The sequence below is a fragment of the Lutra lutra genome, chromosome 5, assembly GCF_902655055.1.
Source record: "Lutra lutra chromosome 5, mLutLut1.2, whole genome shotgun sequence".
Taxonomy (NCBI): Eukaryota; Metazoa; Chordata; class Mammalia; order Carnivora; family Mustelidae; genus Lutra; species Lutra lutra.
Window position 1 is genome coordinate 95,079,159 of NC_062282.1, and position 14,155 is coordinate 95,093,313.

General features: G+C 34.5%; 2 protein-coding genes across 2 annotated transcripts in view; one reads left to right on the plus strand and one right to left on the minus strand.

Moving 5' to 3' along the window:
- Window positions 1–14,155, plus strand: part of CWC27 (CWC27 spliceosome associated cyclophilin) — a 196,688-nt gene that overhangs the window by 170,656 nt on the left and 11,877 nt on the right. The gene's annotated exons all lie outside the window — the stretch shown is intronic.
- Window positions 8,132–9,627, minus strand: LOC125099654 (26S proteasome regulatory subunit 10B-like). Its single transcript, XM_047728917.1, has one exon. It carries the CDS (start codon window positions 9,610–9,612, stop codon window positions 8,443–8,445), a length of 1,170 nt encoding a protein of 389 aa, XP_047584873.1. The 5' UTR covers window positions 9,613–9,627; the 3' UTR covers window positions 8,132–8,442.

The following is a 14,155-nucleotide window of genomic DNA, read 5'->3' on the forward strand; positions in this document are numbered from 1 at the left end:
GTGAACATCCATGTGTCTTCATCATTGCCAGTTTTCTCTGAATTAATTGCCAACCTGGAATTTCTTACTCAGTGGGTATGCATATTGGGTTTCTGCTAAATATTTTCAAGTGGCCCTCCCAAAATGTCATTCCTGTTTATACTCCCATGTAAGTATCATTTTTATGACTTGCTTTAAGGGCTGTGAGAATCTCAAGAATTAATTAAGTTACTCTGCAGTACTTAGTGAAAGAGAATAACATTTTACAAAAAATGCTTTGCCCTTTTAAAGTTTTAAAAAACACACAGTCTGGTTTGCTTCTGTTTTTAATAAAACTGGTACAGATTTCATCATGATTCCTCAGCATCCTCAGGTCTAAGTGGTTTTGTTCTTGGTTCTGAAAAATTCTCCTTCCAAGTTAATCTTATAGGTTAGAACTTTTGAATCTAGATTCTTCTTTTATTTGTTTTTGTTTTTCAGTTTTATTATTGCACCTTGACTTGCATTAAAAATCAGTTTGTCCATCAGTCACAGTTTGTTTGTGTTAGAGATTGGAGTTCAAGAACCAAGGTTTAGCATGAAGTAGTTTTCAAGCGTTCCTCTGGAGTTAGCATAGCAAAGAAGTAACAAGGACCAGTTGTCTGAGTATCCAAAATCGTGAAAATTTAATAATGCAGACGTAAAAGTAATTATTGACAGGCCCATTCAGAGATCCTTATACGGTACCATTGAAGGACATTGCTTCATCTCACTGGCAAAGCTTTAAACACCTTTTGTGTATAATACATACTGTAATTTGTATATGGCTTAGTCATGTATTGAGTAAAGGATGCAGTAACTACAGATGAATATTTTAATTATAGTCTCCACTTCAGTGGAGTCACAACTTTACCAGGCATGGGTAGTAAGTAAATGTAGACAAACCCAGATATAGGTATGAGGACAAACACTGTGAGAATAGTGAAAGCCCACCTTAGCCAAGTGAAAGATCTTCTTTACCCCTTAGCATTAGTTAGGGCAGCAGATCTCAAAAATTTTATCTCTGGACCCCTTTATACTCTTAAAAATTAGTGAAGACTCCAAAGAGCTTTTATTTGTATGGAATATGTCTATTGATATTTACCTTCTAAAAATTAAAACTAAAAAAAATCACTAAAATCATTTCATGTTAACAAATAAAATTTTTACAAAGAACCATTGTATTTTCATAGGAGAAAGTCTAGTAAGAAGAGTGGCATTGATTTACCTTTTTTACACATCTCTAATATCTGATATAACAGGATCAGCTGGATTCTTACATCTGTTTCTGCACTCCGTTTTGATATTGCACATCAGGTATTTGCTGAAGAATTCCACTGTACATTCATAAGATAAGAATAAAAAAGGCAAATAATGTTTTAATATTCATACTAAAATAACTGACTTTGGAGACACAAAGAACCCCAAGTCACACTTTGAGAACTGGTGGACTAAAGCATCTTTAGTCATTGTGTCATTGCTTCATGATGATTCTTTTTTGTTAGCTATAATAACCCAATCTATAGGTCCTGGGAACCTTTATTCAACTTCCCAGTTTGTGATCCTTGTTTTCAAGCAGTACCAAAGTAATGCTTTCTGAATTAAATGTGCCCAACCTATTGGTCTAGACCTGCTTCCAACATAATTTTTACCATGCCCATAACAATTCCAAACTGATACTTAACTGTTTTTTTTTTCTTTTTCAGAAATGTTTTGTAATAGACCTTATTTTTTTAGACCAGTTTTAGATTCACGGCAAAAGTAAGCAGAAAGTGTAAAGAGTTCCCATATTCCCCTGCCTCTCCTTTCCCCTAACACACAGCCATCTCAGCTATCAATATCTCACACCAGAGAGGTACATTTGTTAAATATGATGAACCTACATTCACACATCATTATCTCTCAAAGGCCACAGTTTACATTAGGGCTCACTCTCGGTGATATATGTTCTATGGGTTTGGACAAATGTATAACGGCATGTATCCACCATTATAATACCATGCGGAGTAGTGCACTGCCCTAAAAATTCTCTATGTTCTGCTTCTTCATCTCTCACTTTCCAGCTAATGCTGACAACCAGAGATGATTTTACTGTGTGCGTAGTTTTGCCTTTTCTAGAATCATAGAGTATGTAGTTTTTTCAGATTGGCTACTTTCACTTAGTAATATGCATTTAAGATTCCTCCACATCCTTTCATGGCTTCATAGCTCTTTTTTAATGTGCTGAATAATAAATAGTGCATTGTCTGTATGTAGTATAGTTTACTTATGCATCCCTACTAAAGGGAAAATCAGTTGCTTCCAAGTTTTGGCAATTATGTATAAAGCTGCTGTAAATATCCATGTATAAGTTTTTGTGTGGACTTAAGTTTTGGGGTAAATACCAAGGATCATGACTTCTATAGCATATGGTAAGAGCATGTTTAATTTTGTAGGAAACTGCCAAGCTGTCATCCAAAGTGGCTTGACCATTTTGCATTCCTGCTGCAATGAATGAGAGTTCCTGTTGCTTGACTTCCTTACTAGCATTTGGTGTTCTCAGTGTTTTGGATTTGACCCTTCTGATAGGTGTGGAGTGGTATTTCTTTGGTATTTTAATTTTCAATTCCTCAGTGATCTATGATGTTGATCATCTTTTCACATGCTGTTTGCCATCTTTATATCTACTTTGGTGAGGTGCCTGCTAAGGTTTTTTGCTTGCTTTTTAATCAGGTTTTCACTTTCTTATTATTGAGTTTTAAAAGTTCTTTGCATATTCAGATGTGTCTTCTGTAAATATGTTCTCCCAGTCTGTGGCTTGTCTTCTCATTCTCTGGACATTGTTTTTCACAGAGCAGAAGTTTTTAATTTCAGTGAAGTGTGTCTTATCCATTGTTTGTTTCATGGATCATGCCTTTGGTGTTGCATCTAATAGCCAAAGTCATCTAGATTTTCTCCTATGTTATCTTCCAGGAGTTTTACACATTTACATGTTGCATCTAAGTCTTTGATCCATTTTTTAATTGAAGTATAATTAACATAGAGTGTTATATGAGTTTCAGGTATATGACATTGATTCAACAGTTCTCTACATTCCTCAACCACAATAAGTGTCATCACCTTCTGCCACCATACAATGTTATTACAGTATTATTGACTATATTCCCTATGCCATGCTTTTCATATCTGTGACTTATTTACTTTGGTCTATAATCCTTTTTTCTTTTCTTTTTTTTTTTTTTTTTTTTAGATTTTTATTTATTTATTTATTTGGCAGACAGAGACCACAAGTAGGCAGAGAGGCAGGCAGAGAGAGGTGGGGGGAAGCAGGCTCCCCTCCGAGCAGAGAGCCCGATGTGGGGCTCAATCCCAGGACTCTGGGATCATGACCTAAGCTGAAGGCAGAGGCTTTAACCCACTGAGCCACCCAGGCGCCCCTGTAATCCATTTTGAATAATTTTTTTGTCAAGTCTGTATGGTCGGTGCCTAGATTAATTTTTTTTTCTTTGCTTATGGAGTGTTTACGTTTTCCCAGACTTTTTGGTTTGAGCAAGTCTGCAGAGTTACTTTAATGTGCAGTCTCATCATTTCCTTTTAACAATAGCCTGTTACGTATATTTTTACCCAATTATCAATTATTCAGATTAATACAAAATAACTGATGGAGTAGAAGTCACTTAAACTTGACTTTAAATATACATACTTTTTATGCTTTTCAATCCTATTCTTCTACTGGTAGTAGGAGTTAAAGGTGGCTCTGAATCCTACCAATTCATTCTTGAAGCAGATATTTGCATGTGCTATATTTCAGGTATCCTGCTAGGACCTTAATGCTATCTTCCCTCATTTAACCCTCAGAAGGCTCATAGGTTAGAGACCAGCTATGGTAGATTTGTTTCTTACAACTCCATCACATAATTAGGGTTAGTCCCATTCTATAAATGAGGAAGCTTTGGCCCAGAAAAGTAGGTTATTTGCCCAAGATCACACAGTCATAAATGGTGAGGCTCTTGGTCACACTTATGACCCCATGCTGCTTCCAGAACAGTGATTTCAACATGAAGTAATAATTAATAGAGTGAAGGGGGGAGAATCAACTTGACTTTCATAAACCTTTGATTCTAAATCATAGTATCTGTCTTCTAGAGGTGGTTACAAACATCCATCCTCATGTTTGGAATACTTTCTACATTCTTTTAAACATATACACCACCATGGGCACCTGAGTGGCTTAGTCAGTTAAGTATCTACCTTCAGCTTGGATCATGATCCTGGAATCCCAGGATTGAAACTGAGTCCTGCATTAGGCTCCCTGATCAGCGGGGAATCTGCTTCTCCCTCTGTCCTTCACCCCACCTGTGTGCTCTCTCTCTCGCTCTCTCTTGCAAATAAATAAATCTTTAAAAAGAAGAAGAACAGAAAAACAATGCACCACCATGGAGGGTCTCTGTAATCCTATATGTTGAATTACCCTTTAATTATATTGCAAGCTGTTAAATCAAACTGCCTGAGCAAGCAACCTCTATTGCAAGCCTCAGTTTCTTCACCTGTAAAGTGGAGATAACAGTATCTACCTCAGGATTATTATTAGAATTAAGTGAGATAATTCATGTAAAGCAGTTATAAAGTTATAAAGTGCTCGATGCTAAGGAAATACTCAGGAAATATTAGGTGTGAGAGAGGGAGGGGGCATGCATAATACTGGGGTAATATTGGTAAGGCCTGACAAATTACTAAAGCAGCACAAAATAAACATTCTAAATTAAACTGACAAATTGTTACATAGTTGTCTTCATGTAATATTATCAAAGAAAAATAATGTATAAAGAAAAGGCAAATGTTTATTTTACCTCAGTTATGTTGTCTGTGACCAAAAAGGAATGTAAATTCAGTAAATATACTAGTTGTGCTGATGGCTCTAATTTTTATTTTTATTTTTATTTATTTGACAGAGAGAGAGAGAGAGATCACAAGTAGGCAGAGAGACAGGCAGAGAGAGAGAGGAGAAAGTAGGACCCCGCTGAGCAGAGAGCCCCATGTGGGGCTCGATCCCAGGACCCTGAGATCATGATGCGAGCCGAAGGCAGAGGCTTAACCCACTGAGCCACCCAGGCGCCCCTGATGGCTCTATTTTAAAATGTCTCGAGAAAAGGAAGTATTATAAAGCAGTTTCTTTAGCTGAATCCAGATTATGAAATCCTAAGTCTTCCAGAGTATAGCTAATGTAAATTTAGCATTCAGAGAAAGAAAAGGAGAGTGGACAAGACTACCTTTTCTATCTTGGGAATACACAATCATAGATTATGGACTTGGACTCTCTCTAGAATCTTTTTTTTTTTTTTTTTTAAACAGAGAAAGGCCCTGTAGGCATAAGTAGTTCATTTTTATTGGAAAGAAAATTTAAGGAGCCAAGGGCCTTGGGATTAAGCACAAAGCAGTAAAAATTTATTTCACAATGGGAGTTACAGATAGCAATCAAACCAATACAAAATGAAAGTTCCCATTGTACACGGGCAATCAAGAAAATATGAACAAAAGTTCCATTACTTTAACCATATTGAAAGTTAAATGATGCGTAAAGGGGGATAGAAAAACCCAATAGTAAGATTACAGATGAAATTTAGTGAAAGAAGATGCAGAATTTGTATATAGTTGTTTGTATTTCTGTAAAAACAATTTTAATTGTGCCATCTTCTTTCATAGAATTTTTAGATGAAATTTATACAAATTGTCATATCGAGTCTCCAAATTAACCTAATTTGTGTTTATAATAGTTAATATAAGAAATATTGAAAAAGAACAGGAAAGAAAAAATCAATAGTAATTTCATACCCCACAGAGAGTCATCATTAATGCTTCTGTTCTATCCATATATATATGTACACTTTTAGAATGGAGAATTTGAATTGAATGGAGATTATTATCCAAAATTTATCCAATTTTTCATGGTTTTTCATGAGTGAATAATCCACTCATGAAAAGTTCATGAGTGGATTTTGTAAGTTCACTGTCATTTCCTTAGGTTAAAGGAAGTGAAACTGCTGAGTTAAATTATGTTTTTTTTCACTTTAACAAGGAATAATTTACATATAAGAAGTTGCTCCTCTTATGCTCAAAAAAATTTGTTCAATTTTAAAAATTGCATACACCCATTTAAACACCACCAACACAAGTGCTAGAACATATACATCACCCCTTAAAGTTCCCTCATGCCCCTTTCAGCCAGTTCTTTTCCCCAAATCATTCTGATTTTTGTCAGCTCAGGTGTGTCTTGATAACATCTTTGCTAGATTGCATTCCAGAAAGTTAAATCATTTATACCTGTACCAGCAATGTATGAAGTTGCTGATTTCTCCTAAGTATTATGTATGTGTATGTTGTAATATATCACAGATAACAGATAAAGATACATTAATCTTTGCCAGTTTCTACTTTGTATTATTTTGTATTTCTTTGTTTACTGGTGAAGTTGAACTTTTTAGGGGCATCTGGGTGGCTCAGTCAATGGCTCAGTCAGTTAAACGTCTGCCTTCCGCTCAGATCATGATCCCAGGGTCCTGGGGCTGAGCTCCACATTGAGCTCCTTGCTCAGTAGGGAGCTGGCTTCCCGCTCCCTCTTCCTGCTACTCCCCCTGCTTGTGTTCTCCTTTTCTCTCTATCTCAAGTAAGTAAATAAAATCTTTAAAAAAAAAAAAAAAAAAAGAAGTTGAACTTTTTTAAGATTTAACTGTCCATTTATATTTCATCACCTTGTGGTGGTGGCTGTTTATTGTATGATTATATATTTCTTGCTGATTTACAAAATTTCTTAAATATGAAAGATATTTTTGGTTTTAAATATTTTTACTAGTTTGCCATTATGATGGGGGGGTTGTTTTGTTTTTAACGTGGAGTTTTAAATGTGCATTGCTAAATCTGCCAATTTTTTCTTCATGTTTGTGGCCCAGTGTCACTCTTTAGGTTTTCATAATGCCAGGATTATATAAATACCTACTTGTATCTTTCTCTAGTGTTTTATAATTTTATTCTTATTTTTAATTGACATCTTTACCTGGAATTGATTATTTTCTGATTATGTTAAATTACTCTTGCAGCACTTTTTTCTATATTGCTAACTTCCACAATTGAATAGTCCTGTGTTTTCCCCCACTGCTATTAAACACATCCTTTACATAGAGTAAGGACTTAGGAATATTTTTGGGTCAGTTTCATTATTTTACATTGATTTTCTGTCTACTCCTATGTCAGTACTTCACTACTAAATTATTGTAGCCATATAATACTATTTAATATCTGGTAAGCAAGTTGGACCTTTATTGTTCAACACATATTTTTACTTTAAAAGCTTAAGCATCTGGATAATGTTGCTCCATTCGTATTTTCTCTGAGGTAACCACACCTGGAAAAATCTTAGACAATTGACCATGGAATCAATAAAAGGTCCCATTATTTAACAGGTGGCCACTACCTGAATTGCAGCCCCAGTGCCAAAAAGGAAATAATCAGTCTTTAGACAAACTCCCTACCTTCAAAGTAATGGAAAAGATTGCATGTGGAAAATAAGTAGCATGAAGAGTAAAAAAAAAGAACAAAATCTAGGATATTTGATTGCCATTTTACAGTATAAGTTTATAAATGTTTTATGAGAAGTTTCATCAGAATTTTTTCCATCTCCCTGGTACTGAACAAAAAAGCACAAAGGATTAACAAAGTCATACAGTGGATAACATCTCAATTTTATTTTACATGATGTCAATCCCCAGAACATCTAGGGTGGCCGTATATATATGCAAGCCACAAAGTCATCTTCCAAAGACATTCATTAATATTCTTCCTACTACCTACCATTTTGAATTATTAACACCCCTTATCCTCTCTGGTAATATTGAGGATAACCAAGTTAAATGTAATAATAATGTTCTTTCTGTTCCTTGTGTGCAGCTAATTCAGTTGGCCATGATATTTAAAATGTTGGGCTTGGCCTGTTTTTTTAGTAGAAATAAAAGTTATAAGAAGGAGCTAACTTTTACTGAACACGTACAAAGCACCAATCTTGTTTAAACCTATAAGCTAGATCTTTTTTTTTTTTTTCTGAATCAAACAGATTTTATTCAACTTTTCAGGATGAGGAAAACAAATGATATAAAATAAGTCATAAGAAATGCTCTCGTACTATTTCAAACTACTTTCAATGTTTTACAAAATGCTCACACAGCAAATACGAAAAGCTTTAACATAGTCTTATAACTTTTGCTGCAATAAATGCAACATAACAAACATACAAATTTCTTCTGTACCAATCTTAAAAGTAGAATTACTGAATTACTAATTTTTACAATGTTATTCATAGTTACTTTTATTCATGTTTTTAATTAGATCATTGCCAATACATACATTATTTTCCTTAACTTTATTTTTACATTAAGCCAGTATCTGTCATGCAGTCATCAAAAACCTTCTAGTACATTACACAGGTTTGTAGTCCAATTTAGACTCTAGCTTCTTAGAATCAGCCACTTTTCTGACTGCTTTCATGAAGTCTTCCTGTACTACAAAATCATGATCAGCACGAATTGCAAACATACCTGCTTCAGTACAAACATTTCTCAGGTCTGCTCCACTAAAACCATCTGAAAGCTTCACAATTGCTTCATAATCTATTTCACCATGCTTTGTAATGGGACCTGCATGGATTTTCAATATGTCTAATCTTGCTTGTTCGTTTGGTAAGTCAATATGTATTTTTCTGTCTAATCTTCCAGGACGAAGCAAAGCAGGATCCAGTGTATCTGGTCTGTTTGTAGCCATGATCATTTTAACTCTATGTAGAGTATCAAATCCATCCATTTGATTCAATAACTCCATCAAAGTTCTCTGAATCTCTCTATCAGCTGAAGTACCCTCAAAAAACCGACGACCACCAATGGCATCTATTTCATCCATAAAAATAATGCATGGTTGATGATCCCTGGCATAATTAAACATTTCTCTGATCAAACAAGCACTTTCACCAATGTACTTGTCTACAATAGAACTAGATACAATCTTTAAGAAATTGCAGTCCAGCTGGCTAGCAACAGCTCGTGCCAAGAGTGTTTTTCCTGTGCCTGGTGGTCCATATAACAAACAGCCTTTTGGAGGTATTATTCCTACACGCTGGAATAATTCTGGGTTTGTAAGAGGCAATTCTATCACCTCTCTTAATTCCCGAATCTGTTCTGATAGTCCTCCAATTTCAGAATAAGAAACATTCCCAGGGTCCTCATGAGACATGTTGTAGACCAATGGATCCACCTCTCTTGGCAAATATCTCATGATTGTTAGTGTAGTCATATCCAAAGCAACTCTTGTTCCTGGCTTCAGCTTACTTTTGTCAAGCTGTCGACGACAACCCACAACATATCTTGGTCCATTTGTAGCTTTAACAATGAATTTTTCCTCAGTTAGTTGCTTAAGTACTTCACCCACAATCTGCCCAACACTTTGTAAGGCCTTCAGATCATTTTCAGATTTTTCATACTGCTTGGTAAGTTCTTTTAATTGTTCCCTTAACTCCTTGAGACGGCCGTCGATCTCCTTGTGCTCCAATAGCTTCTTGCGGTAGTCCTGAAGCACCTTATCTCTAGGGTCCGCCATGATGAGAAGCCGTCGCTCATATAAGCTAGATCTTATTCTTATGCCCAGATTATGTGGGAAGAATCTGAAGCACAGAAAGGTTAAGTAATTTTGGTCAAGATCTCATAGCTCGTAAGTGGTAGATCTCAAAAACAGCTAATCATGCTTGGTTCAATTGTGTGTGTGTGTGATTTTATATTGTAACAATTTCTCTAACTGAGCTAGCCTACATATTTTTCACATTTGCTTGTTTAAGCAGTGTTGTTGTCTTGTAAACTGTGGTAACAAGGCTAAACAAGTGACTTCAGGACTTTATTATAAATTTTTGGTCAAAAATTGTCTGTCTCCCTTACAATTATGGTAGATATTAAGTCCATGTCCCTAATATTATAAACCCTATATTATCTGAAGAATTAAAATTCAGAAAGTTATTTAAAAGTTTAACTTAAAAAGAAGCTCCTCATTTAGCCACATTTAGTCATAATTTTCCATGTTAATATAAAGAATAGATTGGTTATGAGTATGGGATTTGGAGTCAGACCTCCTTTGAATCCCCATTTGGAAATTTACTAGCTGTGTGATTTTAGGCAAATTGTGTAATCTTTCTAATCCTGTTCCTTAAACTGTAATAGAATAGGTTAAACTGTAATTCTGATAGGTTAGTTTGTGGATTAAATGAAATACTTTTTTAAGAGGATTTAGTAGGGTATCAGTGCTCAATAAATGTTTTGTTATTCTCATTTTTGATATTGTTATTTTTGAAAAGTAATTCCTCTGTATTTGTTAGTAGATCTATCAAAATAATTATTGGAATTTATACCATTTCTATAATGTTTGACAAATTTTATGACCTTTTCTTAATTAACCCATAATAAGTTGCAGTAGATAACTTTAGTTTTTATCATAATTCTTCTTGAGATAAAATAAACTTGAGATTTGATAATTTTATGGGAAACAACAATGCCTCATTAATGAAATACTGTTTTTTTCTCCTTTAGCTGGTACTAAGAAAAGGGTGGGGTGGAAGGGATATCAGTTGAAAATAAAATTTAAATATAATGCAAAAAAAATTTTAAATATAATGCAAAAGAACGTCATCACTTTAGAGAGCAGAGAATTACAAGCTCAGTATAATGTAAATGTTTTTCTTCTATTCCTCTTAGCCAAGTTCTAAAGTAGTGATAAAATGAAACAAGGGATAGGATTATAAACCTTGTTCCCTAATTAGTGTTCATTTTATTAAGGACTGTAAATAATGCTGCAGAGGACCAAATGAGATTCTTCATAAATAGGAACTTGTCAGAGTCGCTGACCGTGGAAAGGTGGTTATTTTCTTTCTAAGCCCTCCGACCAATCCCCGAAGTCACCTTTTTCTGCCTTTTTTTTTCTGTCTAAAGAAAACTCTTCTGTATTGACTCTGCTTTTATACGGTTTGAACTGAAATAAATTTCTATCACATTAGGTAAGCTTGCTTTGTTCATGGATTTATTCTGAGAGAGATGGGCAGATAGCCATGTACCCCAGCTGCTTACCAGGACTTTTTGACTGAGAACTCCATCTTCCCAAGTTGTTTTGTTAGTTCACTAGCCACAGATTAAATGTTATTGGCTGACCAGTTGGTTAAACCCCAGGGCAGGTGTTAGAATATGTATTACAGATTTATTCTGGAAAGCTTCTTAAATCTTTCCACCTGTATCCTACTGAGTGTGAAGCATGTTAGATAGGCAGGAAAGCTGAGAAGTTATTCCCATGCTGATGAAAATATTTTAAAAATTACATCTTTCACTTTTGCTCCAACAATACTCAATATTTATTAAAGACACTCTATGAGGATTATTTTTTTTTCTTTTTAAATGACGGAAACAAAAGATTTTTTTAAGAGTTGGCTTTTCAAAACCCCAAACCAAGGAAGAAATACTAAATATTAACATTCATTCAAAATTTAGAAGAAAGGAAGTTTTCCCACGTTAATGGTGAAGAGTAAAAAAAATTCCACTAGTGTTTATCTTTGTTTTCTTTTTCCATAGGCCAGCGTCTTTTTTGGTTTACCTAATGTTCTATTTTCCTATACTTATCTTCATTTGTATTTCAAATATTTAAAAATATATTTTTTTATTTTTGTTACTGTTGTCCTCCCACTGTCAATTTTTAAATCACTCTTCGAAGTTTTGGCCACTTCTGTGTGCATTTTTCTCTGCTTCCTTTAAGTCACTGTTTGTCTCCCATTTTGAGTGTTCTTTCATCCTTTTCCTCCTTGATTTTCTTCTCTTGTTTAGGCTCTTCTGCTTCTCAGTCACCTCTGTCCTGTGTTGCCCTACTCTGCTGGACATGAAGAATCCCAGTGACTTCACTTTCCTGGATTTTTTTTTTTTTAACACATTTTGATCTCTGGCCTCACTCATGTTTTGTCTGTCTCTTTATATGAATTACTGTCATTTCTACTATCTAATTCATGTTGAAAAAGACTCACAGTACTTTCATATGTAGTGATATTTTAACCCTTTAACTTCTTAATTCCTAAAGAAGCTTTAACATTTGTGAAAAGAAAACCCTAAGTTACTTGTAATCAGTGAAGGAGAAAAGTTCTAAAATTTAAAATTTATATGGTTTTCACCTAAATATTACATTTTGATAGTTAAGATACTATCAAAATGAAAGAATCATCCAATTGATATTTTAAAATATATTCTAGAAATCATATGAAAATGTCAAAAGTTTTAACAAAATTGCCATTACATTTTAAACTGTATCAAAAGTGAACACAGAATCACAGAAAAAAAAGTTGTAATATTTGGGGTTGATAATGTCATTATTCTCTATATGATGAGTTTTAATTAATTCATTGAAGGAAAACTAAAAGCTTATTATTAGATATACTTTCTTAAAATTATAATAAGTACCAAATGTTTAACTTAGTTACCCAGATTCTGCAAAAATTTTTTGATCTTTATTTTTCATTAGCAGCAAAAGTACCTGTAACAGTATCTGTCATCTTTAGACTTCCAGAGTTTCTAGACTGTGAACTGGGAAGCAGGTTCCAGTTTGATAAATAAGTTCAATATCTTCTCTTTAGTTACTTATAAATGGAATGGAAGAAACCAAGTTATTTGCAGATCTAGAAAATCCAAAGTTATCTACCAGAAGTTCTAAGACTTCATTATTGTGGCCAGATACAAAATTAATTCACACAGATCAGTATCAGTTAATCAATTAATTGGTGCTCTAAAATAATCACTTAGAAAACATTTTTTTAAAGATTTTATTATTTGAGAAAGAAAGCACAAATAGGGGCAGAGGGAAAGAGGAAGCAGACTCACCACTAAACAGGGAGCCCGATATGGCTGGATCCCAGGACCCGGAGATCATGACCTCAGCCAAAGGAAAACGCTAAACCAACTGAGCCACCCAGGTGCCCAGAAAACATTTTTTTTTAAATTAAGAAAACGCAACCTGTTTTATGGCTAAATAGATAGGTATACTATGTTTCTAGAATGCTTAATTTTTAACAAAAAACAAATTATCTCAAAATTATTTCATAAACCTAATATAATCCAAATAAAAATACCAGTTGAAGGATGGAGAAAAATATATAAGCAAAAATAGCCAAGAAATTTTTTAAGAAAGAGTAGGAAAGCATAACTTCTCACTCCTTAGGTATGGGCTATGCATAATAAGTTCCCTCCAAAGAGTACAAGATGGAAAGCTGGGGATGGGGGTGGGGAGGGCAGAGAGTAACTTTAGAGTGGAGAAAACTGACAAGCACTCAGTGAGGTGATCAAGGTCAACATCAGTATCATAAATCATGTTGGTAGTATTTGCTTTTGATATAATGTAATGAAAATTGCACTTTACATTGTGGTTTTCCTCCCAGTTGCCCATAAGCCCACTGTGATCATGAGAAAAACATCAGATAATTTCCATCAGTGTAGGCATCCCACAAAATACCCAACAAGTACTCCTGTAAGCTGTCAAAGGGATCAAAACAAGGAAATTCTGAGAAATCAGCATAGCCAAGAATAACCTAAGGAGACATGACGACGAATGTGATATCCTGATTGGAATACTGGAATAGAAAAAGGGACATTAGGTAAAAGCTAAGTGTATTAATCTCCTAGGGCTACCATAACAAAATTCCACAGACTAGGTGGCTTAAACAATAGAAATTTATTTTCTCACAGTTTTGGAGGCTAGAAGTCTAGATGAAAGTGTCAGCAGCGTTGATTTCTAATGAGACCTCTTTCCTTGGCTTGCAGATAGCCAGCCACCTTCTTGTTCTGTTATCACATGGCCTTTTCTCTGTATGCATGTGCTCTTTGTGGTTCTTCCTCTTCTTTTAGGAACATTAGTTCTCTTTGGATTAAGGCACACTTTTATGACCTCATGTAATCTTTTTTTAATTGAGGTATAATTAACATATAACATTAGTTTCAGATGTGTGACATAATTATTCAACATTCGTATTGCAGAATGACATTTTATCTTAATTACCTCTATAAAGGCCATATCTCCAAAGACAGTCATATTGGGAGTTTGGTCTTCAACTTACGAATCTGGGGGAACACAG

Bases quoted from the DNA above. Each gene is read 5' to 3' on its own strand.
- LOC125099654 (XM_047728917.1), bottom strand. From the start codon at position 9,612: ATGGCGGACCCTAGAGATAAGGTGCTTCAGGACTACCGCAAGAAGCTA.